We start from the raw sequence: 27244 nt of genomic DNA on the forward strand, positions 1-27244 counted from the left end.
AGTGCAATATTTATTGATTGATTGATTTGACAAATCTTTATTGTCAACGGTGCCCCAAGCACTCAGTGGTAAATAAGAGAGTCACAGGCAGGGCATGCACACTTAGAATTCATAGTCCAGTGAGGACACAAAGATGACTGCAGTGCAATATGTTAAGTCCTATGATAAGAGAAGAGCAGAGTGCAATAGGAGTACAGAACCGGGGCCTCTGATGCAGACAGGAAGTTAGAGAAACCTTCCTGGAGGAAGTGCTCTGAAATTGAGATCCTAAGCATAATAGAAGTAGATCATGTAAAAAGACAGTAAGTGTGTTCCAAACAGAGGTAATAAGCACAGAAGAAAAAAAAAAAAAGAATCAAACAGGATTTTATTTTTGTATATGCAGTTTTGGATCTTGCCATTTTCCGCTTACTTTTTTTATCCTGAGTCTCCATATCAACTGTTTTTGAAAATATTATTTGATTTTATTTTTTGAAAACATGACTTTAATAGCTGCATAGCAATCCATTGTGAGGATAGTGACTAATTTATTTACCCATTTTCTTTTTTTTTAATGTTTATTCATTTTTGAGAGATAGAGCATGAGTGTGGGACAGGCAGAGAGAGAGAGAGAGAGACAGAATCTGAAGCAGGCTCCAGGCTCTGAGCTGTCAGCACAGAGCCAGATGCAGTGCTCAAACCCATGAACCGTGATTTCATGACCTGAGCAGAAGTTGGACGCTCAACCGACTGAGCCCCTTGTTTACCTATTTTCAAAGGGCAATAGCATTTTTAAGGCTCATGATAATTGTTCTCTCCTTAAAAATATGAAATCATGTGACATAATCTTTACTGATCATAATAATATCCAAAATAAATCTCCTTTATTTGAGTATCTGTTGAAAACAATTTCTGCAACCCAATCTGATATCCAGCCATAGCAAATACTAAATTAAGCAAGTTATTCATTTACTGAATATTGGTTACATTTAATGATTTGTAAATTTTGCTGTAATTGTTTTTGCATGAATTGGCACAGGCTTCAGAGGGGCTTCAGGATTCTGGGGCTTTCACATTCTTGCGCTGTCTCTCAGAGACCCCTCTGTGTCCCTCATTCTTAGTTCCCCCTCAGGTCTGCATCTCAGTGCCTTCTTTATCCCCTCAGAACCCCTCTCTGGGATGTTAGCTAACATTTATCTCCATATTTTCCCCAGTAAATGATTATTTTTTTTTTTTTTGTCTGTGGCTCCATATCCTGAGGCTGCAAACCACTAGTTTCCTAAATAGTTTCTTAACCACTTTTTGGGTAAAAATGTACATATAATTTATTTGACAAATTGCTGACATAGCAAATTGATTTTCTGGGTCAAACAGGAAAGATATTCACGGCTCTCACAGGAAGGAGATCACCTTCTTGAGCTGTTTCAGATTTAATTCATATGATTGTTTTTTTATGCCTCCCTTTAAAATGGATATGCCTCAGCCTTCCATAACCCACATTTTAACCTGCTTTACAACAAGATTTTGGGGTTGTCTATTTTTGGTTTTGAGCGTTTGCATTTATTGCCTTGGCATTCACTCACGCTTACTTAGTGAGGCATATTTTGGAGAGAGATGATTCACTGACCGCAGCCATGTGGGCACTAGCTGTTGAATTGAAATGCTGTTTTGAATTCAAATTTCCCTGTGTTTCATGTACTCTCATATCGCTGTGTGGCTTGTCGTGAGTTGGGGAGTTCTTTCAAACCCCAGAGCACTCAGTGGTAAGGTAACCTCTCAAATACATTTATTTCACGTGTAAGAAGTCATTGTCGTCCTGGCCCAGGAGAACACCTACATGAAAACCGAGAAGGTCTCTAGCTCCCTGATAGCTACCCCAGCCTTGCTCAGGGCCCCAGTCTCAGGCCATCAAGGTCCAATTCCTCTTCATTCAAACGGGCAGCTTCTGGAGACCACTGCCTTGCAATGCCCACTTAATTTATGCAAAGTAGACTTAACATGTAACACCCAGTTCCCTGAAGTGAAGATTTTACTTAACACTTTAATCCGTGAAGCTGCTATCCATGTATCTTTATTGACAGATGTTTCACAAATTTGCATAATTTAAAATGCCTCCCAGGCCTATCAACTGATGCCTCAGAAAGGTGTGTCGGAAAGATAACAGAGTCCCAGCTGGGGCCACAGACTGCACTCCAGTTGTCTTTGGTGGTTTTCTGGTACTGACTTTTGAGAGCCAGCTCATGATCTCAGGATGTATGAAAAAACAATAATACTAACTGTATTACTACTCTCAGGTAAGTACATTTCTTTTTGTAGCATGATGCTGTTATAGTGGATGTCAGATTATAGGTTAAAATGTAAACTACCTGATTTTAGTTCTATCTTACTTAAATGAATAAATAAATGAGTAGTATCTCAGAGCCCAGTCTGGTGGATGGATTTCTATTGGGACTCAGCTGGTAAGGTAGAGGGAATTGGGTTAAGGAGTTCTGTAATTGTGGCTGGATCACAATTTTCCAGTAGCATGCTTCAGTTCAAAGCCTCGCCACAGTGAAAAGAATTGTACCAAATATAATGAGAAATGTCTCTGTGTGAATAAATTTATTGCCCTTTTGTGCTTAATGAGGTTAACTTCTAAATTAAATGGTCATTAATGAAAGTGATGGTGGATATGTGATCCTCAGTTTTCAAAACGTTTTGTGAAAAATTATAATCTCCTTCACCCACCAAAAAAGTACAAGCTACAAGCATGAAGTCTGTATCCGTGGGGGAGCTGTTTCCCACGCTTTGGTCTTTCACTGAGGCATGATGGAGGAAGAAGAAAAAGCAGCTTATTGGCTTAAGTGTTAGGTGGTTTGGGGAGAAATCAAAATCAATTCATTAAGATAAAGAAATAATGTGGAGTATTACTAAGTTGTATTAAATTAGCAATATTTGGGGCCTTTTTCTGAGAATGTGATGGTTAATGTCTTCTCAAATGCATTGTCTACGTGTTGGAAATACATAGATAAGGAGGAGGCAGTTACTTGAAATGTATGGAGCCCTCAGACATGGCTCTAACTCAAATTGGAGCACATACTAAGGATCTACTGGACACTCTCTAGGAGATAGAGAAGGGAGCCAGCATTTTCTAAGATATATTAGCCAATAAAAAAGTGTAATGGTTAAAGCATAGGGATGAGGAAGAGACAGAACTAAGCTCAAACCTGGTTTGACATCTGAAAGGCTGGGGGACATTAAGGCAAATTATCCTCTTTTCACCTCCCTATCTTCATCTGTAAAATGCCTACAGTGTTGGTACCTGCCTCCTACTAATGAAATAGGGACTATACAAAGGAATAGCAAATTAGTAAATAATTTAGCTATGATAGTAATTACTAGCTAGGGAACAAATCTGGGTGTGTGAGGATGATTTCTGAGAAGTCAGGGAAAATGGGACAATTACAGGAAAACAGGAGACTAACAAAATTACTCTCTTCTTTTTTAAGTAGCAAAATATGAAAACATTTAGCTTGAAGAAAAGAAAACAAGCAGAAGGGATGTAGTATAATATTTAAATATATTCCAATACTTCTAGAGCTATTACACAGAAAAGAAAAGAGGTACTGTGCTGTTCAGAGGGCAAAGAAGGCCTACTCAATCGAACTAGATACATTACCCAGTTTTTTTGTGGCGGGGGGTGGGGGATATTTGGAAAGGTTTCCTGGAGAAGAAATAAATGCTTCATGTCTACAACTGCTCAAGTGGATAGTGTACTAAGGTCTTCAATGACAGTTCATGAGAGGTCATCAAGGCCATGTGACCCCCAAAGGCCCCCCGCGGCCCTCATTGCAAATGCTGCCATCATCTTTGCGTTTTCTGAAACCATCCAAAGACATTCTCTGGAATAATGGAATAATGGAAAGGTGTTTGAGCACCCCCTTACTCCCTAGTTTAAGTAGAGAACCTGGAAAGTGGTTTAAACATCTTTGGCTAGGGGAAAAAATAAAGAAAAGATGATATTTCTTTCCCTGGAGATCTTGAGGGTAAAGCCACTATTCCTAATTCTAAATTTATCAGATGTCATTCTCCAAATGGAGAGTAAGTTCTCTTGAAATTATTTGATTCCCAATCTCTGAATTCATTTACTCATTTGTTCGTTCAGCGCTTGTGTGTCAGGTGCTGGACACGGAGGCCACGCCAGTAGGAGCAGTGAGCTCCTGTGGAGCACACAGTCAGGGCAGTGAGAGGGAGCACCAGCCCTAAACTGAATAAGTAAATCACTAACATAAGAACAATGATAAAGAACACCAATAAAATTAAACCGGGAAAAGCGATAAACATAATGCAGAAGGCTGATTTACAAAAGGGCAGCAGGAAATTTTTCTTGGAGTAAGTGACATTTATGAAGAGAGGTGAACGACTGGAAGAAGCTGACCTCGCGAAAGTTGGGGGAAGGACAAAGGCAACATTTCTGACACTGGACAAGAGTGTGTTCAATGCTTTTATTTGAAAATCAGATTCGGACATGAAGAAGGAATTTGAGAATGCACTATTGTAACACTTCAACCAGGAAATTCATAAACCAGGACCCTCTAAAGTAAACCCTCAGTTTCCTGGTTTTACTTTAAAATTTGTGCAAAATTTGCATCCTAGGCCATAATTTATTGATTTAATTGGAAGATCCCAAGGAACAGGTGTTATCACAGGTTTTATTCGTTAGTGTATCTCCAGAATCTAGCACAGCTCTTGACATGTCCTAGGATATCGGGTGAATCAGCAAGGAAGCAAGTAAAGGCAGGGAGAAAAAGAGGAAGGGAGGGAGGAGAAGGAAGGAAAGAATATTTGTTTTCATTTGTTTAGGCAAAATGAGAGCTCTGTATAGGTATACCATGATAACCTGGACATCTTATTCCATATGTCAGCAGGTACATCAGTTTGAAAAGCACATGCTTAGAAGGAATAAGTAAAGAAACAGCCATCTCTGTTTTCTCAGCGATCCAAAAAGAGAGCCTTTCTGTCCATGTAGATGTTGTAGGGAAGAGTTCTGAGCTGGGTTTCAGGGACTACTTGAATTTCTTACTAGTAAAACCTGTGTCTTTATTTATGCATCCCACACATTGCTAGGCACATAGTAAGCACTCGATAAATAATAATTGCAGAAATAACAAATGACCAGAATTTTGCAGCAGACTAGTTTCACTGTGGAAAATCAATTCATCCTCATGGGCATCCGTTTCCTTGTCCCTATTGAATAAAACACAGAATAGATAGTATCTAAAATCCCTTCCATCGCTTAACTTCTATGAGTTCCCAAAGGTCAGCCTGAGATGACCTGTAGCCTTGTTCCCAAACCTATAAATCTCATAATCTTGGGGTAAAATTGGGTTTTTAGACAGAAACGGACACCTCACTATGAATGCCTGGGGAAGGATCCCTCTAAGAAGGGAAAAAAGAGATGGTACCTCAAGACTGACACCCACTAATTTTAAATTGGCAAACCAGATTTAGCATTCCTGTGATGGATTTCTTTTTACTTTGGTTTCTAGAAGATTATTGAAAACATCTATGAACCTTTTGGGGAAGCACATGTTAAGTAATTTCTTCAACTTGTCTTTATAGGCTATAGTTCCTCTCAACTAACTACTGAAAGTGTCTCAATGACTCACGAAACACCAGTAAGGGCCATGACTGTTCAATCACCACGTAAGTTACTAACAAAAGTAGGTGGGTAATAGATTTCCAGCCATTATCATCATTTCTCCATATTTAATTAGGAAAAGGTAAAAAAAAAACATAATTAGAAAAAGGTAAAAAAAATGTAAAAGGTAAACTGAACAAATAATCTTTGCTTTCTTTTTTTTTTTTAATTTTTTTTTTAACATTTATTTATTTTTGAGACAGAGAGAGACAGAGCATGAACGGGGGGAGGGCCAGAGAGAGAGGGAGACACAGAATCTGAAGCAGGCTCCAGGCTCTGAGCTGTCAGCACAGAGCCTGATGCGGGGCTCGAACTCACGGACCGTGAGATCGTGACCTGAGCGAAGTCGGACGCTCAACCGACTGAGCCACCCAGGCGCCCCTAATCTTTGCTTTCTAAGAGGCCTCTGTCATTAAGCAATGCTGACAAATATGAACAGGAAAACCAAGATACTGGCAGATGCATTTCATTGTGGTTACTCAAATAAACTTGGTTAGAATGTCTGCTGACTCTTATTTCAGGAATCTGATAGAGAAAAAAAGCAAGAATTGTCGGCAAACAGAGGAGATACACCATCATTACGAATTTTCCCATTTTCAATTTTTAATAGGGCTTGTTTCTGTTATGATACACAACTTGTCCACATCTGTTACAATACACAGCTCATACATAGCTGTTATGACACACAACTCTATTGTGATACACAGCCCCAAGCCGCCAACAGCCATACTCCAGCAGCTAAGAGTATCAGAAAAGTGGCAGACGCATAGAACCTTGGGACACTGTTCACTAAGAGACTTCTGTAACATCATGGGAGCCAGGCCCATGTCTGTCTCAGAAAATTAAATGACTCTAAAACCATTGTAGGCCCCAAATCATAAAATACCATACATTCTTCTCTCTGTCCCCAGGCGTCATACCAACTGCCAGAGCAAAGGTGCTGGAGGAGATTCCTGACATCATCTCAGCTAAAGCTTCATCTCCTCTGATATTTTGGAATCAGACTCAAATTTGGCAATTTGCTTTGAAGATACAAGCAAAAGGCCTGGGTTTCTTTCCAAGAAACCGACATAACTGACAGAAGTGTTAAACTTAAGCAATTACCCAGTGATAGAGACAATGAACTGTCACCTTTACAAAAACCATATATAAAGAGGGAACAAGGGTCATGGCATATATTTAACTTTTCATGTGTTCATTCAAGAAAAATGAGAAAAGTATTAGTTCAAACTGAACACTTTCTGTATATCAGGCACTATGCTAAGCCCTCTACGTGGATTTTATTCGGACAATAACTCTGTGGAATAGGTATTATTCCCATCGTGCAGATGAAAATAAGAGGTTCGGAATGTTTTAAAAACTTGCCTGAGGACATACACAGTCAGTGAGCAGGAAAGCTGGATACAAATCCAGGAGGTTTGACCATAGAACCCTCAGCATTACCCAACATATTCTACTTTCTTCCTCAAGAGAGGAGAGCATCATTCCTGATCTGCTATCCAGAAATAAGCACTGTTGATATTTTGGTACAAATATTCCAGATGTTTTTTTCTAGGCATGTTTATAAATATGTACTTCAAAAATTACTGTAGGGGCTCCTGGGTGGCTCAGTTAGTTAAGCAACTGACTTCGGCTGAGGTCATGATCTCACGGTTCATAGGTTCGAGCCCCGCGTCTGGCTCTTTGCTGACAGCTCAGAGCCTGGAGCCTGCTTCAGATTCTGTGTCTCCCTCTCTCTGTTCCTCCCCTGCTAGCTCTCTGTTTCTTTCTGTCTCTCAAAAAAATAAACAAAAAAAAAAATTTTTTTTAATTACTGTATATAATATTCTGAAACCTGACTTTTCCTCACTTAAAAAACATCTATTCCATATTAATGAGTACACTTACAAAACATTTTAATGGCTCCACAATATTACATCTGATGCCTAACTATGGTTTGTTTAACCTATGCCGTGTTTCAAATATTTAGGTTGTTTCTACTTTACAGTCTGTTTTTGTTTGTTTGTTTCAAGTTTTTATTTAAATTGTAATTAGTTAACATATAGGGTAATATTGGTTTCAGGAGTAGAATTTAGTGATTCATCACTTACATACAACACCCAGTGCTCATCACAAGTGCCTTCCTTAATACCTAAACAACACTACGATGGACATCCTTGTAGACTCATCTTTCTGTGAGAGAAAGATGTACTTTTTAAAGATTTTGATGAATATTGCTAAATTAAAGAGAATATGTACTTTTTAAACATTTTGATGAATATTGCTAAATTTGCTTCCCCAAAAGTTATGCCAAAGTATATACCCATCAGTAAATTTTGAAAGCATCTTGTCTCAGTACCTTCTTCCCAAATTGTGTCCCAGAAATCTGTACCTGAAATTAAGGTTAAGTGAAAAATATGGTATATTTATGTTTTGACTTTTATTTCCTTGATTGCTAATGAAAACAAACCATTTCTGTGTGTGTGTGTGTGTGTGTGTGTGTGTGTGTGTGTGTTTAACAGCTTTACCAAGTGATAATTTGCATGCAGTGAAATTCACTAATTTCAAGTGTAGGACTCGGGGCTGAAGATTAGAATGGGACAAGTGAGGTACTCACCTCAGGACCAAATTTAAGGGGGCACCAAAACCTTAGTCATCAAGATAAATACTTTCATAAAGTATTTTTTAAAAACTCAAAATTAATTCAAAAAATCAATGATGAATAACATGTCGGAATTTTAAACATAGCTGGGATCCATCAGAGTCAGGTCTGAGGTGAGGTGAGTGAGGTGAGGCAAACCAGTGCCAGGTCAGATCTTGGCTTCCAGTGGGCAGTTACTGAGAAGAAACATCTTAATCCACTCAGCAACTGAGCAACTGAGTTGCAGCTAGCAATCCATCTTTTTGAAAGCTCACTTTCTGTTCCCCGCCACCCCCCCCCCCACACACACACACTTCTAGGGAATAGCACTTTGGAGGCCCCAACTTAAAAATCTCATGGCGTTTATTTTAAAATTTTTTTTCAACGTTTTTTTATTTTTTATTTTTGGGACAGAGAGAGACAGAGCATGAACGGGGGAGGGGCAGAGAGAGAGGGAGACACAGAATCCGAAACAGGCTCCAGGCTCTGAGCCATCAGCCCAGAGCCTGACGCAGGGCTCGAACTCACGGACCGCGAGATCGTGACCTGGCTGAAGTCGGACGCCCAACCGACTGCGCCACCCAGGCGCCCCTCATGGTGTTTATTTTAAAAAGTTTTTTTAGAATAAGAGGTACCTGGCTGGCTCAGTTAGTAGAGCATATGGCTCTTGATCTCAGGGTTGTGAGTTTTGAGTGCCATGTTTGGTATGGAGAGTACTTGAATAAATAAACTTAAAAAAATTTTTTTACACGTGTTGAGTTTGTCATGACTCCCACTCCTCCTCAGTGGGCTCTGAACCCCTAGTTCTGTGAGACCATTAAAATCTCTCACAAGTTTCAGGGCCTCTCAGGTCTCACTTGAAAATAGACAAATGTCTTCAGGGGAAAGCCAATGGCAAGCTCACCTCTCTGTACTTCCTCTCCACCTTCAGAGCCTACTGTCTTGGTAGGCTCTGATGCCCTCTCTAGATGTGTTAAATTTGCTCAGCTTTTCTACTTGTTGTGGACAGGAGGCTTGATCTGCAAGAAGCTAGTTTGCCTTGACTGGAAGCCAGAAGTTTTAGTTTATTCCTCCAGATGAGTTTCAGAATCATTTGGGAAAGTTATCCCTTGTGCAACATAAAAATATTCCAGGGTTATTTGGCTAGAATGGAATGAATGATAGAATGAAATGAATAAATTGGCTCAGAGCAAATAAAACATTTTGTAATAGTAAATCTTTGAATTGGGAATATATCATGTTTTTTCACTGAGCCCTATCTTATGTCCTCTGAAGAGTTTGAAAAAAATTCGGAAAAAAATTCTGAAAAAAACTTTAGATAAATTTTATGTATTTCCTTTTGAAGAGATATTTTACATGTCCTTTTATTGTTTTAATTAAAATATATTTCATTGCATTTTCAAATTATCAATGGCCTAAGATGAATTTATCACTTTGTATACGTTCATTTTATAAGTGACATGGCTAACCTTACTTGGTTAAAATAGTTGACTCTCTTCAATTTCCAAAATTAAGAATCATATTCCTTATAAAAGTGAAATTTTGTTTCTTCTTCACTTGAAATAAATGCTCATAGCTGCTTTTCTTATGATATTGCATTTGTTAGAACTTCTAAATGTTATTTATGTTAGTTAATGCTGCATAATGGTCGTGATAGTCATCCTTGTCTTGAGACTGTCTATAATATGAATGTCTCGCCATTAATTATGATGTCTGCGGCTTTCAGCAAATAATCCTTATGTTAAGAAATTTCTTGCTAGCGTTAAACAAAGAGCTTTAATCAAGAAAAAGAAAAGATCTTAAATTCTATAAAATGCCTTTTATGCATCATTGTTGAAACTTTGAAAGTTGACTTCCATAGCTTAATGGTAAAATAATACATTTCCTGACAGTTGTCACAAGAAAGAAAGTATCTGTTATACCTAACATAACAGAAATACTTTTTAAACTTTTGTTTGGTTTTCTTTAAGAATGTCTGTTCATCTTATTAGTTTCTATTTATTTCACAGTATTTTTATTCTTCAATATGTTGAATGATGAATTATATCAATGGATATTATCACATTGCCCTATACCTCACATCCTAGTATTAATCACTTGGCTATTGTAAAGTATTCTTCTAATATCGTGCTGAATTTAATATTTGTCTTAGGATCATTTTACCTACATTTGTCATATATAATTTTTTTTGAAATACCTTTGTGAGTACACATGCATTTGCTATCAAAAAGTGAAAGAATTTTTGCCCATTTTATTTAAAAATAATTCATTAATCACTATGTGCAAGTTTTAAGTGAAAGATATTTTGAAGAAGAATCATCTCTTCCAATTATAGTAGAGGATTTTTAAAATTTTTTTTTAATCTTTATTTTTGAGAGAGAGAGAGACAGAGTATGAGCAGGGGAGGGTGCCAGAGAGAGAGGGAGACACAGAATCTGAAGCAGGCTCCAGGCTCTGAGCTGTCAGCACAGAGCCTGACGTGGGGATCAAAGTCACAAACTGCGAGATCATGACCTGAGCCGAAGTCAGATGCTTAACCGACTGAGCCACCCAGGTACCTCTCTATTTGGGGATTTTTGTTAAGAGTTTCTTTGTATACAAATTATTATACATAAGCACCAGAAAAGAAGGTGCCATCTTTATTTTTAGCGTACAAAATTCTATGTATAGCTAATCAACTTTGGTGCATCCATCTCTAGATGGGTATAGTATAGATTAGGTTCTGTATACAGTTACATTCCAAAGATTAATAGCCAGCATTCATAGAGCATTTACCTACTGCCAAGCACTACTCTAAGCCAGGTACATATATTTAATTTTTTGTGTGTGGAGACATACATGTAATAAAATTCATCATTTTAACCATTTTTAAATGTGCAACTCAGTGGTGGTATTTAATACATTCACAATGCTGTACTCCTATAGCTGTTATCTAGTTTCAGAACATTTTCATAAGCTTAAAAGGAAGTACCAAATGCATTAAACTCTTATTCCCCACCCCCCACCCCCACCAGCCTTGGCAACACCTAATTTGCTTTCTGTCTCTGTTTCCCTATTCTGAATATTTCATATACATGTAATCGTAAATACATGGTCTTTATGTCTGGCTTCATTCACTTAGCATGTAGCAAGTGTTAGTACTTCATTCTATTTTATGAATGAATAATAGTCTATTGCATGGATGTACCACATCTTATTTATTCATTCATCGGTTGATAGACTGGTCTTGTGTACATTTTTGGCTTTTGGAAATAGTGTTTTATAAAAATTCTTGTACAAGTTTTTTTTTTTTTTAACACCTGTTTTCAATTCTCTTTTGAGTGTATCTAGGGGTAGAAATTCTGAGTCATATGGTATGTTATGTATAACTTATTGAGAAAATGCCATACTTTTTCCACAGAAGCTTCACTATTTTACAGCCCCTCCAGGAGTGTATGAGATTCCAATATCTCCACATCTTCAGCAACACTTGTTATTTTCTAGTAGGTGTGAAGTCATATTTCATTGTGATTTCCATTTCCTTTGATTTCCATTTCCTTAGTGACTAATGGTGTTGAACATCTTTTCATGTGGTTGTTGGCCATTTGTGTATCTTCTTTGGAGAAATGTCTACTCAAGTTCTTTGCCCGTTTTTAAATTGGGTTGTTTGTGGTTTTGTTACATTATAACAGTTCTTTATATACTCTGTATACAAGACCCTTATCAGATAGATGATTTGTAAGTATTTTCTCCCATCCTGTGGATCATGTTTTTACTCTCTTGAGAACATCCTTTGATAACACAAAAAGTTTATAATTTTGATGAAGTCCAATTTATCTATTTTTTAAAATTTTGTTGCATGTGCCTTAGGTGTCCTATATTGTAAAAGAAAACCACTGCAAATCCAAGAACATAAAGATTTACTCCCATGTTTCCTTCTAAGGGTTTTATAATTTTAACTCATATTTATGTCTTTGGTCCTTTTTTTGATCTGATATTTTTAGATGATGTGAGATAAGAATCCAACTTCATTCTTTTGCATTAGGATACTAGTTGTCTCGCACAATTTGTTGAAGAGACTGTTCTTTCACTATTTAATGGTCTTGGAACCCTTGTTGAAAATTGATTGATAAAAATGTGGGTTTATTTCTAGACTCCCAATTCTATTCCTTTGATTCTTTGAGCAGCAGCACATTGTTTTGTTTTGTTTTGTTTTGGGATTTTTGTTGTTGTTGTTTTGTTTTGTTTTTTGGGTTTTTTTTTTTTTTTTTGGTCCTCAGAGTTTATTTTTTATTTTTATTTTTTTAATTTTATTTTTTATTTTTTAAAATTTACATCCAAATTAGTTAGCATACTGTGCAGCAATAATTTCAAGAGTAGATTCCTTGATGCCCCTTACCCATTTAGCCCATCCCCCCTCCCACAACCCCTCCAGCAACCCTCAGTTTGTTCTCCATATTTATGAGTCTCTTCTGTTTTGTCCCCCTCCCTGTTTTTATATTATTTTTGTTTCCCTTCCCTTATGTTCATTTGTTTTGTCTCTTAAAGTCATCATATGAGTGAAGTCATATGATTTTTGTCTTTCTCTGAGTGACTAATTTCACTTAGCATAATACTCTCCAGTTCCATCCACGTGGTTGCAAATGGCAAGATTTCATTCTTTTTGATTGCCAAGTAATACTCCATTGTATATATATACCACATCTTCTTTTTTTTTATTATTTTTTTATGAAATTTATTGACAAATTGGTTTCCATACAACACCCAGTGCTCATCCCAAAAGGTGCCCTCCTCAATACCCATCACCCACCCTCTCCTCCCTCCCACCCCCCATCAACCCTCAGTTTGTTCTCAGTTTTTAACAGTCTCTTATGCTTTGGCTCTCTCCCATTCTAACCTCTTTTTTTTTTTCTTCCCCTCCCCCATGGGTTCCTGTTAAGTTTCTCAGGATCCACATAAGAGTGAAACCATATGGTATCTGTCTTTCTCTGTATGGCTTATTTCACTTAGCATCACACTCTCCAGTTCCATCCACGTTGCTACAAAAGGCCATATTTCATTTTTTCTCATTGCCACGTAATATTCCATTGTGTATATAAACCACAATTTCTTTATCCATTCATCAGTTGATGGACATTTAGGCTCTTTCCATAATTTGGCTATTGTTGAGAGTGCTGCTATGAACATTGGTGTACAAGTGGCCCTATGCATCAGTGCTCCTGTATCCCTTGGATAAATTCCTAGCAGTGCTATTGCTGGGTCATAGGGTAGGTCTATTTTTAATTTTCTGAGGAACCTCCACACTCCTTTCCAGAGCGGCTGCACCAATTTGCATTCCCACCAACAGTGCAACAGGGTTCCTGTTTCTCCACATCCTCTCCAGCATCTATAGTCTCCTGATTTGTTCATTTTGGCCACTCTGACTGGCGTGAGGTGATACCTGAGCGTGGTTTTGATTTGTATTTCCCTGATAAGGAGCGACGCTGAACATCTTTTCATGTGCCTGTTGGCCATCCGGATGTCTTCTTTAGAGAAGTGTCTATTCATGTTTTCTGCCCATTTCTTCACTGGGTTATTTGTTTTTCGGGTGTGGAGTTTGGTGAGCTCTTTATAGATTTTGGATACTAGCCCTTTGTCCGATATGTCATTTGCGAATATCTTTTCCCATTCCGTTGGTTGCCTTTTAGTTTTGTTGGTTGTTTCCTTTGCTGTGCAGAAGCTTTTTATCTTCATAAGGTCCCAGTAATTCACTTTTGCTTTTAATTCCCTTGCCTTTGGGGATGTGTCGAGTAAGAGATTGCTACGGCTGAGGTCAGAGAGGTCTTTTCCTGCTTTCTCCTCTAAGGTTTTGATGGTTTCCTGTCTCACATTGAGGTCCTTTATCCATTTTGAGTTTATTTTTGTGAATGGTGTGAGAAAGTGGTCTAGTTTCAATCTTCTGCATGTTGCTGTCCAGTTCTCCCAGCACCATTTGTTAAAGAGGCTGTCTTTTTTCCATTGGATGTTCTTTCCTGCTTTGTCAAAGATGAGTTGGCCATACGTTTGTGGGTCTAGTTCTGGGGTTTCTATTCTATTCCATTGGTCTATGTGTCTGTTTTTGTGCCACACATCTTCTTTATCCATTCATCCATAGATGGACATTTGGGCTCTTTCCATACTTTGGCTACTGTTGATAGTGCTGCTATAAACATGGGGGTGCATGTGTCCCTTCAAAACAGCACACCTGTATCCCGTGGATAAATGCCTAGTAGTGCAATTGCTGGGTTGTAGGGTAGTTCTATTTTTAGTTTTTTGAGGAACCTCCATACTGTTTTCCAGAGTGGCTTCACCAGCTTGCATTCCCACCAACAATGCAAAAGAGATCCTCTTTCTCCTCATCCTCGTCAACATCTGTTGTTGCCTGAGTTGCTAATGTTAGCCATTCTGACGGGTGTGAGGTGGTAACTCATGGTGGTTTTGATTTGCATTTCCCTGATGATGAGTGACGTTGAGCATTTTTTCCTATGTCGGTTGGCCATCTGGATGTCTTCTTTGGAGAAGTGTCTATTCATGCTTTTGCCCATTTCTTCACTGGATTATTTGTTTTTTGGGTGTTGAGTTTGATAAGTTCTTTATAGATTTTGGATACTAACCCTTTATCTGATATGTCATTTGCAAATATTCTCCCATTCTGTCAGTTGCCTTTAGTCTTGCTGATTGTTTCCTTCGTTGTGCAGAAGCTTTTTATTTTGATGAGGTCCCAGTAGTTCATTTTTACTTTTGTTTCCTTTGCCTCCAGAGATGTGTTGAGTAAGAGGTTTAGCAGCACACTGTTTAGATTACTGTTGCTTTGTAATAAGTTTTGAAATTTTGAAGTGTAAGTCCTCCACCTTTGTTCTTTTTCAAGATTAATTTGGTTATTTGTGGTTCTAGAAATTCCATAGGAATTTTAAGAACAGCTTTTCTATTTGTGCAAAAATTTACACATATTTTAACTCATTTTACTAAGTCAGTAATTTATAAGGTAAGCAATAATTATTATCCCCATTTTACGAAAGATGAAACAAGGGTACCGAGAAATTAGCCAACCTGCCCAAGGCCTCAACTAGTAGGGAAATTAGTTTGAACCCACAAAGGCTGGCTCTAGAATCCAAGCACTTAATCAATACATTAAACTACCTCGTTTGTCATATGGGCTTGTTTCAGGCTTGGCTCTTCTGACTTGTAACATTGTCAGTGTTCTGCTTATGCTTTCACTAAAGTGGAGCCTATAATGAAAGCTGATGGTCTGTCTTCTGCTGCTGCACTTAATGAACCCTAATTGAGGGACTATGATGTTAGCCTTTTGCTCCTTTTAATCTGGGCTAGGTACCTTTTAATCTTAGGATCATACCTTTGATGATTACCACTTATTTCTCAGTCATGATTGCACTTAAAAATCAAATGAAAGAAAATAATCCTAAAGTACGAAAAGTGAGTATAGTCCATCTATTGAAGCCAACTGGAAAGATGAACCATGGCAGTGAAATTGCATCTTGCTAGGAGAGACACTGCACAAATATGCCTCTTGGTGTCCTCTGAGCTATTCTGTCACGTACAGATCTCAAAGCCATCTTGTCAGGCAATTCAGCAACGTCACTTCAAAATGAGTCTATAGGAATGTAGGGACACACCGTAAATTTATTCTCATTGATTTATTACTCCAGAAAAGTCAACATCAATCACTTGTGATTGCAAGTCAGATATTTTTCAGGTCCTGTCAGTGTTTTGTTTTGTTTTGTTTTTGCTTCATTGATCTATCACTGTTAAAATTGTTCCACAACCATTGTAATTCTGTCAATTTCTTCTTTTGCTTTATATTTCTTGTTGCTCTGTTTTGGGGATATAATGGCCCATATTTACCTAAGAATCATTGTGTAATAGATCCTTTAACAGTATAAATTAATCCTCCATGTCTTTTTAAGTGTCTTTGCCTTTAATTCTACTTTGTCTAATCTTAAATTTTTGATTCCTGTTTTTATTTATTTTTATTTGTCTAACATACCTTTGCACTTTTTTTTTTTACACATTTTGCATTCTTTAGTTTTGTTTGTGCTCCTTGTGATCTAGCATACATTTGTTGGGGCCTTTTATCCTATTTTGACTCAATCTAAAGGTCTTTGTATTTTAATATGGAAATTTAATTTATGTACATTTATGGGCTCACAAGTGACATGTAGTATCTTTTGTTGCCTTTATTCCACACTTTTCTTTTTTTAATGATTTATTTCTGATGTTTTGACATACACACTATGGTCAGTTTGCTTTTATCCTCCTCCTGTTTTGAATGTATATAACCTATTTGTAATTATCCCAGTGGTTAACTTTATGTTCTTAAGAATTCTCTCTCAGAACTCTTAAATCATTTTAATGATGCAGTACACTTAGAAACTGTAACTGCTTTTAGGGACTCTATAAAAGCTGGATAAGATTGTTCTAGGGTGGAGCCAACTTGGCAACAGCTCATGGGTGCCTTGAATGGATTTCAGTTGTGTCATGGGATGTTGATTTCCTCAGCCCCTCCGGAGGCCAGGTATTCAGGTAGGGTACAGCAAGGTATATCAACGTTAGGACACATTCACATGTGATTAGGACGTAGTGAATGTATACTGTAAGTCATTGTGCACAAATACATAAACATGTATCAAACAAAATTCCACAAAATAATAAGTATCCTTATTATGTGTGATGCAGTCTCTTCTATTTTGTACAATTTACTATTTTAATGCCAGTAATGACACAGTGAATTGATTTCAAGGCCCATTAATGAAGGAATTCACTATTTTAACTACATGTTGGAATTATCTGAAGGACTGTCTCTATAAGATACTGACAACTGAGTTCCATAGCCAGAGATTCTAAATACAGTAATGCAGGAGCCAGCAAACTACAGCCTGGGAGCCAAACCCAGACCACCACTGGTCTTGGATAGCCTGCAAGTTAACAATGGCTTTTACTTTTTTAAGTGCTTTAAAAAATCAGAAGAATAATAATACTTTGTGACATGTGAATATTATGTAAAATTAAAATGTTAGTGTCTATCGGGGTGCCTGGGTGGCTCAGTCTGTTAAGCGAATGACTTCAGGTCAGGTCATGATCTCATGGTCCGTAGGTTCGAGCCCCATGTCGAGTTCTGTGCTGACAGCTCAGAGCCTGGAGCCTGCTTTGGATTCTGCGTCTCCCCCTTTCTCTGCCTTTCCCCTGCTCATGCTCTGTCTCTCTCTGCCTCTCAATAATAAATGAAAGTTAAAAAAATTAATAAAATCTATAAAATCAATAAAATGTTAGTGTCTATCAATAATTATTGGAGCAAAGCCACACTTATTTATTTATGCTTTGGCTTACACGTTGCCTATAGCTACTTTTGTACTGTAATGACAAGAGCTGTAACAGAGACCAACATGTGGCCCACAAAACCTCAGATATTTATTCTTTGTCCCTTTACAGAAAGTCTGCCAACTCTTGCACAAGGGATTTCATTCTGCAATTTGAAAAGTCAGTTTGAGACTGAGGATTTCCTAGCTAAGTTCTCGCAGAGCTCCTTGGAGCTGCCTCTAGCTGGCAGTGGACACAGGGTGCGAGGCTCCAGGCTTACTGCCCACCTTCCCAGTAGAGCCATTCCACCTGTCGTCTGTTTCACACACTCAGGAGCTTACCCTTGCAAACTGCATGTAGTTAAATCAACTGCAGGGGGAGAGGGGCTTTTCTAAGACAAAACCACAAGACGTACCATCATGTAATATGGAAAATTGTGAATGTTAGTATTTCTCAAGCAAATCAGGCTACTATCCAATTGTTTTCTGAATTTGTTCAAGCTGTAGATAAGGGTGCCATAAGAACCTCAGAAAATTTAAGAGTAGCTCTCAAAGCCCTGGAAAATGAAGCTTCTACATGTGGATTTAGTCTGGAGCGATGGCTCCTGCCACTGGCAGCACACTGGAATCTCATGCCTGTGCACCACAGATGGTTCCAATATGCAGTCAGGATTGAGAATGTTGATCTAGTTTTTATTGTTGCTATTTGTCATTGTTCAACCAGTGGCAGAAAGTATCAGTGGTGTGAGAACCTTGGGATAAGATTTTCTTTTTCTTTTTTTTTCATTTTCCCAAGCAAGTGCACCACTGGGGGAGGGGCAGAAGGAAAGTGGCTCCCAAGCAGGCTCCACACCCGATGCAGGGCTTCATCTCACAATCGTTGAGATCATGACCTGAGTCAAAATCAAGAGTCGGATGCTTAACTGACTGAGCCACCCAGGCACCCCTTCACTTTTAATTAGAATTTTTCTCATCCAGCCTAACTCCTTAAGTTCAAACCTAATGTGTGCAGGAAGTTCAGTTGCCAAAATGCCAATATTTTAAATAAAGCTGGCACACCTAAAGTACGTGATCCTCTTTTGTTCTGAGGATTTGGGATAGGCATAGTAAGTGGATTGAAAGATTCTTGGCTCAAAAAAAGGGAGGTTTCAGCTAACAAATTGTTACTAACCAGAAACATCTGTCTTTCCATAACATGGCTGTGACACTACATGTCACCCTGCCCTTCTGTGTTAGAGGTCCCACCTCAGGTTACACACAAGGTGAGTTATTATTTTTGTATCTTTTCACTTAGCCCTACTTTGCCATAAGTGAAGACTTGTTTGAGAGTAGTTACATACTTTGTTGAGAATTTAATCTCTCAAAGCAACTTACTTGGGGCTCTCATTCTTTTTATTCTGCATAGATCATAGTAGACCTTTGCAGACAGCTCTGCAGTCAAATAGATCTGAATTTAAAACCCAGCTCTGCCATTTATCAACTGAATCTCTTAGGCAAGTTAGGCAATGTTTCTGATCTTTGTTTTTCTCCTCTACAAATAATGGTTAATATATAATAATATGCTCTCAGGTTTTGAAGGTGGCAAGAGAGGATACCCAGCATGTAATGAATACATAATGTGTTAAATATGAATATTATTATCTCAGCCATATAAATTTCCATGATTCTGGAGTAGTGACATTCTTTACAGGATATCTGTTCCATTACTCTCATATTAGAAGCAAGAAACTGAGGCTCAGATAAGTTTAGTGACTTACTCAGATCCTCAGCCAGTTAGTGGCAAAGCTTGGACTGGACTGGAACTCTGACCTCTTTTCTCACTGGGACAATGTAGATGAACATCCCTTGCTTTCTTTCTGTCTGGGTTGAAGAACGTACAGTGGCCGAGATTAGAGGCTGATTTATCTCTCTAACCCCGCTGCCTCAACAATGATTTGGGACAACGAGAATGGCCAGAAGCTGGGTAGTACAGAACCAGGCTATAAAGTTCAAGGTTCCTGACGGAAGCTGTTGTCATTCTAGTCCACAGCTTCAAGTCAGACTCAATGAGGAGCTATTATTCTATCAAGTTAAGGAAAGGCAGAAGTGTGACTACCTCGTTTCAAGGGAACTACCAGAGCACGTCATTCTATAGACGAACAGAAGCTGGTCATTGCGTTTGACAGCTCACCTGCTAAATGCACCAGTTAACAGGCTGTTCCCTTCCTTAAGAGCTAGGGATCAGAAAGTTCAAACAGAATATTGAGGGCTATTCAAAACACTAGGCTCAAATATTATCACAACAACCACTCTGTTCTTTAGCAAGCTCAATTTTTCTGAATTGTAACTGGCTATTTTGGCTTACTAAAACCCTTCCCAAAAAGAAAAATGAATGACAACTTGACCCAGATTGAGTTTGTCAATCCTTCAGTTCAAGAGCAAAATTGAGTATATTATTGCTTAACAGCCAAAGCCTTCTCCAAACATTTTTTTGAGGGTGGGGGTGGGGCAGGCAAGATCTCCATTTATACATTCATTCTGCATAAAATAATAGGGCCTGGCAGAAAAGACACTGGGTTGGAAGTCAGCGGATGTGAGTTTTTGTCACTGTTTTACCACAGATTAGCTATGTAAAACTTCCACAAATAAATGTATCAACCAATATTCATGGTCATCCAGTGCCAAAAAAAAAAAAAAAAAACCTATAGCACTTAGAAAATTTAGTTTTCTGAGTTGGAAACTAAGGCATTTCATGGGCAGGATGTGTCCTTGTAAGAGTTTGCTCTCGTAAGATAAGACTTCTATCAACTGTAAGTCAGGAGGGAACCAAACCCAAACCAACAGCTGTAAGAGCTGACTTTATCACATCATGACAGGAGCTCGGCTACTGGAAGTTTTGGCATAAAGCAAAATTGTAGGCTATTTGTCCAATATTGCACTTTATTTTTATTCCTTCTAATAACATTTCATGTTAGAATGTCAACTATTTGGGAGAGCCGTGTGATTTGGTGGATAGAGCACAGAGGATGGTGTTAGGAGACTGGACCTCTATTCCCCGTTGTATCCCTAAATGTGTCCTGGGCCCACAAGTTGCCCCTCCTTCTTGGTACCCTGGGAATAGTGACAGGGACCTTCTCATGTTCCCTGCCTCAATATACAGATGTCTCAGTCTGTCTTAGTGCACAACTGTGAGGGCAGAGCTGTGAGGGTAAGAAAGAAAGGAGGTGAATGTTCTGGAACAATTCAGATATTATAAGTGTGAGATGATACAGTCATGAAAATTTGGAATCTTTAATATTCTGGGTGGTATATTAATTCATTCATTACACCCTTCCAGAACCTAAAATTATGTGATTCAGTTCCAGTCTCTGTAATGTACTTTGTACAAAGTGCCATAGCAAATGCCATTTCAGTATTTGGGGACTGAAACAAAATTTTAAATGAGGAATTTGAGGCCTTGCTGAAGCTACCCTTGTGTTTTATTTTGCACTAATTTTCTACTTAAAGTTTAAATTCTTGTCAATCTGAGAAGTTTGCCAGCCTTTGCCTGCCACCTGTCTCCTGGTCTCCACACAAATGCACACTGCAATGTCTTTGTCTTCACATGCTATTTCTTTACCTTCATTCCTCCTTTTCCACATTTCTACCTAAAATTCTTCCCATCCTTCCAGTTTCGACCAGCGGGTCATTGTAAGTAAGCATGGGGTAAGGACTGCAGAGTATACTTTTTAGAGCAGCTAAGTAAATGTGTAATGTTGGGTAGCCAAATGCGGACACACCTTCCATAGTACCTCATATATATATAGTGTGTATATATATATATATTCAATATATATATATTCTATATATATATATTCTATATATATATTCAATATATATATTCTACATATATATATTCAATATATATATATTCTACATATATATATTCTATATATACATTCTATATATATGTTCTATATATATTCAATATATATATTCTATATATATTCAATATATATTCTATATATATATTCTATATATATATTCTATATATATTCAATATATATATATTGAATATATATATATATTCAATATATATATATATTCAATATATATACACATATATATGGCAGTGAGATTTTTCAGGAATAGTCTGGCTGTGCTCTTCCTAGGAAAAGTGAATAGACTTAAAAAATGACCCTCGTGTCAAAATTACTAGAACAGTAATGGTTGTAGCAAGAGGCTATAGCAAGAGGACACTGAGGGCTAAGAGATGTAATGTAATTAGTACAATAAATTGGTGTGAAAAAGTCAAAATGAATAATACATGACTATTTTAAAACTCCTTGGCCCTAGGATCCCAGAATTTAATTGTCTTGTGTGTGTGTGTGTGTACAATGCACCCCAATGTTCACCAGCTAATATGCTAATACATCCGAGAAATCTTGCTGACAAGATTTTGACCAGTCACAGATCTGGAAATGGAAACATTATTGGAACCAGCAGAATTAGGTCTTGGTTCTATTCCTTCCCAGCTGTGTTAAACTGAGCTTATCATTTAATTTTTATGATATCAAATTTCTTATGTGTAAAGTAAGGAAGTTGGATTAGTTGTTCCAAGAGACCTTGTAATATAAAACGTAAAAGTACCTTCTGAGTTAAAAAGGACAGTATTTAAATTGACCTTTCATTAGCGAATGATGCAATCAGATTTGTTGAAAGCCAATTTACTTACAGAAATCTGGGGGCCCAGAGCACAAGAGAAAAAGAGAGAGAGAGAGAGGCCTTTCTCATAAGCCCATCCCTAAGAGGTTTAGGCAAACCACATCTGTTGTTCAATGGTTGCAAATTTGCTTGGATGCTTTCTACCTAATCAATCTAACTGAAGATTCTATTGTAAAAAGCCCTGTGTATCCCCTTATTCACAGAAATTTTGCTGCTTTGCATAACTGCATGTGTCCTCAGATGTCCATTAGCTGATTAGGGCCAAGGAACGTGGGAGAGCGAGATAGACTGGAGAGCTATTGCTGTCAAATGTAAACATCAAAATACTCCCAATGGTTGTTACGGGTATATATTATGGATTTTGGTTTCCTTACCTTGAATTTTGAAAGTAGCTTAAGCACCTGGGAATGTACAAAGAGATACTTCTTTTGTTTCTCCTAGGTGACATTTTCAACCAGGGGCTAGTTTACTTAATTTGAAGTGTTTGATAAAATTATTCAATTTGTCCCATGTGAATCTATCTTAGAATAACCAGCAAGTTCTGTAAAATTTAACTAAGTACTAGAAAATATAAAAATTTATGTGAGTGAGTAGAGCTATTTTTCTTTCAAGCTGACATTTTTTTTTTGCAAACTATGTATTTTAGTAACAGATATCCGAGTCCTCTTCATACTGCTAAGCAAGCACAAGTATTAACTACTATTGAAATATTTACAAGATAATCTATTTTTCTTTCTGAAAATGGAAGGAAAACCGTGACAAAGATCATTTTATAGATCAGCTCCAGATATTTGATTATTGAGCAAAAGAAGTTTAAAAGCATTTTTTATTAAGTTGCTCTTAAGACATTTGTTTATTTATTTACTGTAAGTATTTACTTACTGTGTTGGTGACTTTAGGTGACTGTGGTAAGAAATTGCATCAAAACAACTAAATCTGGAGAATTAAAGCAGGTATTTCTAAGAACATAACTGGAAATTTTTAGCCTCAAATCAATTTGGCCACCATTCAGGTTTTGTAAGGGTGCAAGTAAAACACAACATTCACAACTGGGACTTGAATAAAGTATATGCAATTTTTGGAAATTGCCTCAAGAACTTTGTTCCTCTAAACAATGTGTTGCTTTTGATGTTAGATGTTCCTGAGCTCTGACTACAATTTGGAGCTTTGGGCTTCAGCCTCTACTTCTTCGGAACAAAATTTCCACTAAACTCTGCTTTCCTCTGAGAAATAGCTGTTGGAAAAGAAAAAAAGTCTATTTGCTAGAGAATTAAAATGGTTTTGATAAAGTTCAAGACTTATTTTGACGGGGTCTCTTTCCCTAAGCATCTTCTCATTTCAATATCAAAAATTTTTTAAAAGTTACATGTACTTTGCTTATACATTTAAAATACTTTTTTCTTCTCCTCTGACTTTGTTTAAAATTCAGAGCACTAATGTACCAGTTTTAAGAAATGTTAGATACTATTGTTGGGTCTTTGCCATATTTTTTTACAACTTGCTGTAATTTTCTCCTCCTTTAAGCCTTTAGACTACAGGCCTTCTCCCCCAAAAGCAATGCAAAGTAGTGATAAGGAAGCTCTGTGAGGAGGTGTGGCTGGGTTCCCAGGGGACTGCTTATCTTGGCCACTACTGAACACAAGGTGGGATCCTCTTAAGATGAGTTCTGGGCATGCTCTTTTTTCCCACATCATCCAGCCTGCCATTGACAGCGATCTTCCCCAAATGAAAATTTGGTTCAAACCCTTTATGGTCTTTCCACTGCTTTAAGGATATAGTCCAAATTCCCTACCACAGCCCACACCACATCGCACTTCACTACCTCTTCAGCTGTTTCCCTTGTTTGCTGCATTGGTGTCTTCACATCTTGTGCTGCAGTTGCATAGATACTTGCAGTTCCCTTAATAGTATCAAATTCCAACACGTTGCTGACACTAACGACTCTATACCTAAATAGCCACACAGTCAAAATCCTAGAGTTCTCTCAAGAGGAGAACACCTCATGGAGGTGTTCCTTTCCACCTTCTCCTCCTTCCCAGAGAATTGACCATAGTCTCCTTTGTGCCCCCACTTCCCTGCCACCCTAAGACACCTTATTATACATGGGTTAAATCTTTGGGTTTCTTTACTAAACTGGAGTTTCCTTGCTGTGAAGACCGTGAATTATTCGTTTGTTGGTTTGTTTGTTGTGTTCTTTGTAAACATGCTAAAACACTTTTGTAAATTAATGTATAAATGAATGAATACCCAAGGTTCCCTGTAACCATGATGGCCCTGGTAAAACAGATTTGGATTACAAATAGTCAATCATAAGATTTCACTGGGACTCTACCACACCGTGACAAACCCTGGAGACTTGGTAGAGTTTGTGGTCTAGGTAGGGAAAATAAGAAAAGACCTCCAAAAGGAAATGGTATTAAACTGCGACCTGAAAAGCAGATAACTAGGCAAGACGAGGCTGGGAAGGGATATTTCTGGCAAAGGGAAGAGGAAGCACAAAGGTGTGGGCATCGAAAGAGTACAGGACATTTCAGGAACCAAGAGGCGTCTTAGTGTGGCTTGCACCTGAAGAGAGAAGGTTGGGGGCAAGCAATGAGGTGTGGAGAAAAGGGGGGGGTGCTGGATCACACAAGGCCTTATAGGTGTGCATAAAGAGGAGGGGGTCCGCAGCCCTTAGACTGAGCACACCTCCCTCACTGGCCCCAGACTCCTGCAGTCCCTGATGTCCTGTGGAAGACTTAGGAAGCCTGGAGGAGGGGCGTATTTGTGCTCACAGTGAAAACTCCTCACTGGCTTCAGTTAAAGTTTTTAGCATTTTAACACTTTTAACCCTTAAAAATTTGGGTGTGGTTTGTTTTCTTTCTCACTTTTAGATTTTTTTTCTTGGGCTTAAAATATGTGAATGTTATTGAAATGTTTAAAGTATTTTGTTGGTCTTCTGTGAATGCGTGTTTTTCAACTATTCTTGCACTCATTCTGTACCTGCCACTTTGAGTAGGGCTTATTTACTTCCTTGTTATGTTCATTTTAGATGCAATCTGGAAACTCACCTAGTTGTTTCTCTAGAAGAAATTGGCCAAAAAGTGTATAACTATTAGTATTTCACTGAATACCTATTATGTACAAAGCACTCTTCTAATGCTGAGGGAATTCAAAATGAGCTAGCCCTGGGAACTAGCAGCCCTGGAAACAAGTTTTACATCTCAAAAGAATCTATTTGGTATCCTAAAGCAATTATAAATTAATGCCCTACATGTAAATAATTATACTGAACTGAAGGGTATAAAGGAGATGTAACATTAACTAAGAGCTATAGATAAGTTCGTTCATTAGTTATCCTTTTTATAATTTTTACACACTTTCATTGATCCTCAATAAAAATATTTCTTTCCATAATTTTGATCTTAATATTTGCTGGAACTTCAAATACCATCACCAGGTTATTGTTTTAAAATGTTTTTTCTTATATTATCTTTTTTTTTTAATTTTTTTTTCAACGTTTATTTATTTTTTTGGGGACAGAGAGAGACAGAGCATGAACAGGGGAGGGGCAGAGAGAGAGGGAGACACAGAATCGGAAACAGGCTCCAGGCTCCGAGCCATCAGCCCAGAGCCTGAAGCGGGGCTCGAACTCACGGACCTCGAGATCGTGACCTGGCTGAAGACGGACGCTTAACCGACTGCGCCACCCAGGCGCCCCTCCTATATTATCTTTTAAATCATCACACCTGAGTGTTGAAGATTAACTTAGAGGTGTATTTCATTTATCATATGTAGTGAATCTGTACAGCAGGTTTTTTTTTAATTTTTTTTTAACGTTTTATTTATTTTTGAGACAGAGAGAGACAGAGCATGAACGGGGGAGGGGCAGAGAGAGAGGGAGACACAGAATCGGAAGCAGGCTGCAGGCTCTGAGCCATCAGCCCAGAGCCCAACGCGGGCCTCGAACTCACGGACCGCGAGATCGTGACCTGAGCTGAAGTCAGCCGCTTAACCGACTGAGCCACCCAGGCGCCCCATATACAGCAGTTTTTTTAAATACATGTGATGAATCAGGTGGTTGGACCAAGTTGAAGAACATGGTGAAAATAGGATTTATAAAAGAGGGGAAAACATTGCAGAAAACAGTTTGGGGATAATGTTTCCTGCCTGCACAATTTGGGGGTAAGGATTAGCTGGCAGCTGGTAGGAAGAGGCAGGTCTTGGTACTCTGACCTTGAGTAGACTGACCAGAAATGTCAGACATTTTCAATTCTTTGTAGGTTCCCCAGGAAACCTTGAGCATTTAGCTGAAGCGCCAAAGTGACACTCTCTCTGGGGAACGTCTGGAGGCACTTTTCCACTCACTCTTCATTGTGGTTGGGCCCCATTTCTCTCACTAGAATGTTTCAAAGGTATAAGCAGAGATACATCCACAGAGTTTAGTTCACTGATATTTATCTAAGAATGATTTATAACTCTCATAAGCATAAATAACAGAAATGCTCAAAGTCAGTGATTGATGACTGAACAATGGTACATTCATACAATGGAATTCTATACAGCCATTAAAAATCTTGTCATAGAAGAATAATCTGTGGCATAGGGTGCATGTCTGTGGTATAATATTTTAAACACTATGTACATATTTATACATACTTAAAACACAATGATCCCATATTTAGATGCAGTAGCTAAAAGTTCAAATGGCTATATACCAAAAATGTTTAAAGTGCCCATCCCTGGGTGGTTTGATAATGGATGATTTTTATATTGTTCTTGCTTTCCTCACATTTCCCAACTTTTCTTCATTGAACCTAGATTATTTTTGCAATAAAAAATCCTATTTAATTTATCAAACTTGATAAAACAATTCATAATTTTACATTTATAAAGTTTAAAAGTATAATTGTTTAATGTTAACAATTTATAATGCATTTCATGAGATTTTAAAAGGACATATGAGAATATATTTGCATGCTTATGTTTATT

The 27244-nt window shown here is 37.9% G+C and overlaps 1 protein-coding gene across 1 annotated transcript in view; it reads left to right on the forward strand.

Moving 5' to 3' along the window:
* The first annotated feature begins 1637 nt into the window (after positions 1 to 1637).
* Positions 1638 to 27244, forward strand: part of GYPA (glycophorin A (MNS blood group)) — a 39144-nt gene continuing 13537 nt past the window's right edge. The window contains exons 1-2 of the mRNA XM_043568124.1: positions 1638 to 2273; positions 5581 to 5664. Coding sequence (XP_043424059.1) covers positions 2231 to 2273; positions 5581 to 5664 — 127 coding nt within the window. The 5' untranslated portion in view covers positions 1638 to 2230. The remainder of the gene's footprint in view (positions 2274 to 5580; positions 5665 to 27244) is intronic.

The sequence above is a fragment of the Prionailurus bengalensis genome, chromosome B1 (genome assembly GCF_016509475.1).
Source record: "Prionailurus bengalensis isolate Pbe53 chromosome B1, Fcat_Pben_1.1_paternal_pri, whole genome shotgun sequence".
NCBI classification, from domain to species: Eukaryota; Metazoa; Chordata; class Mammalia; order Carnivora; family Felidae; genus Prionailurus; species Prionailurus bengalensis.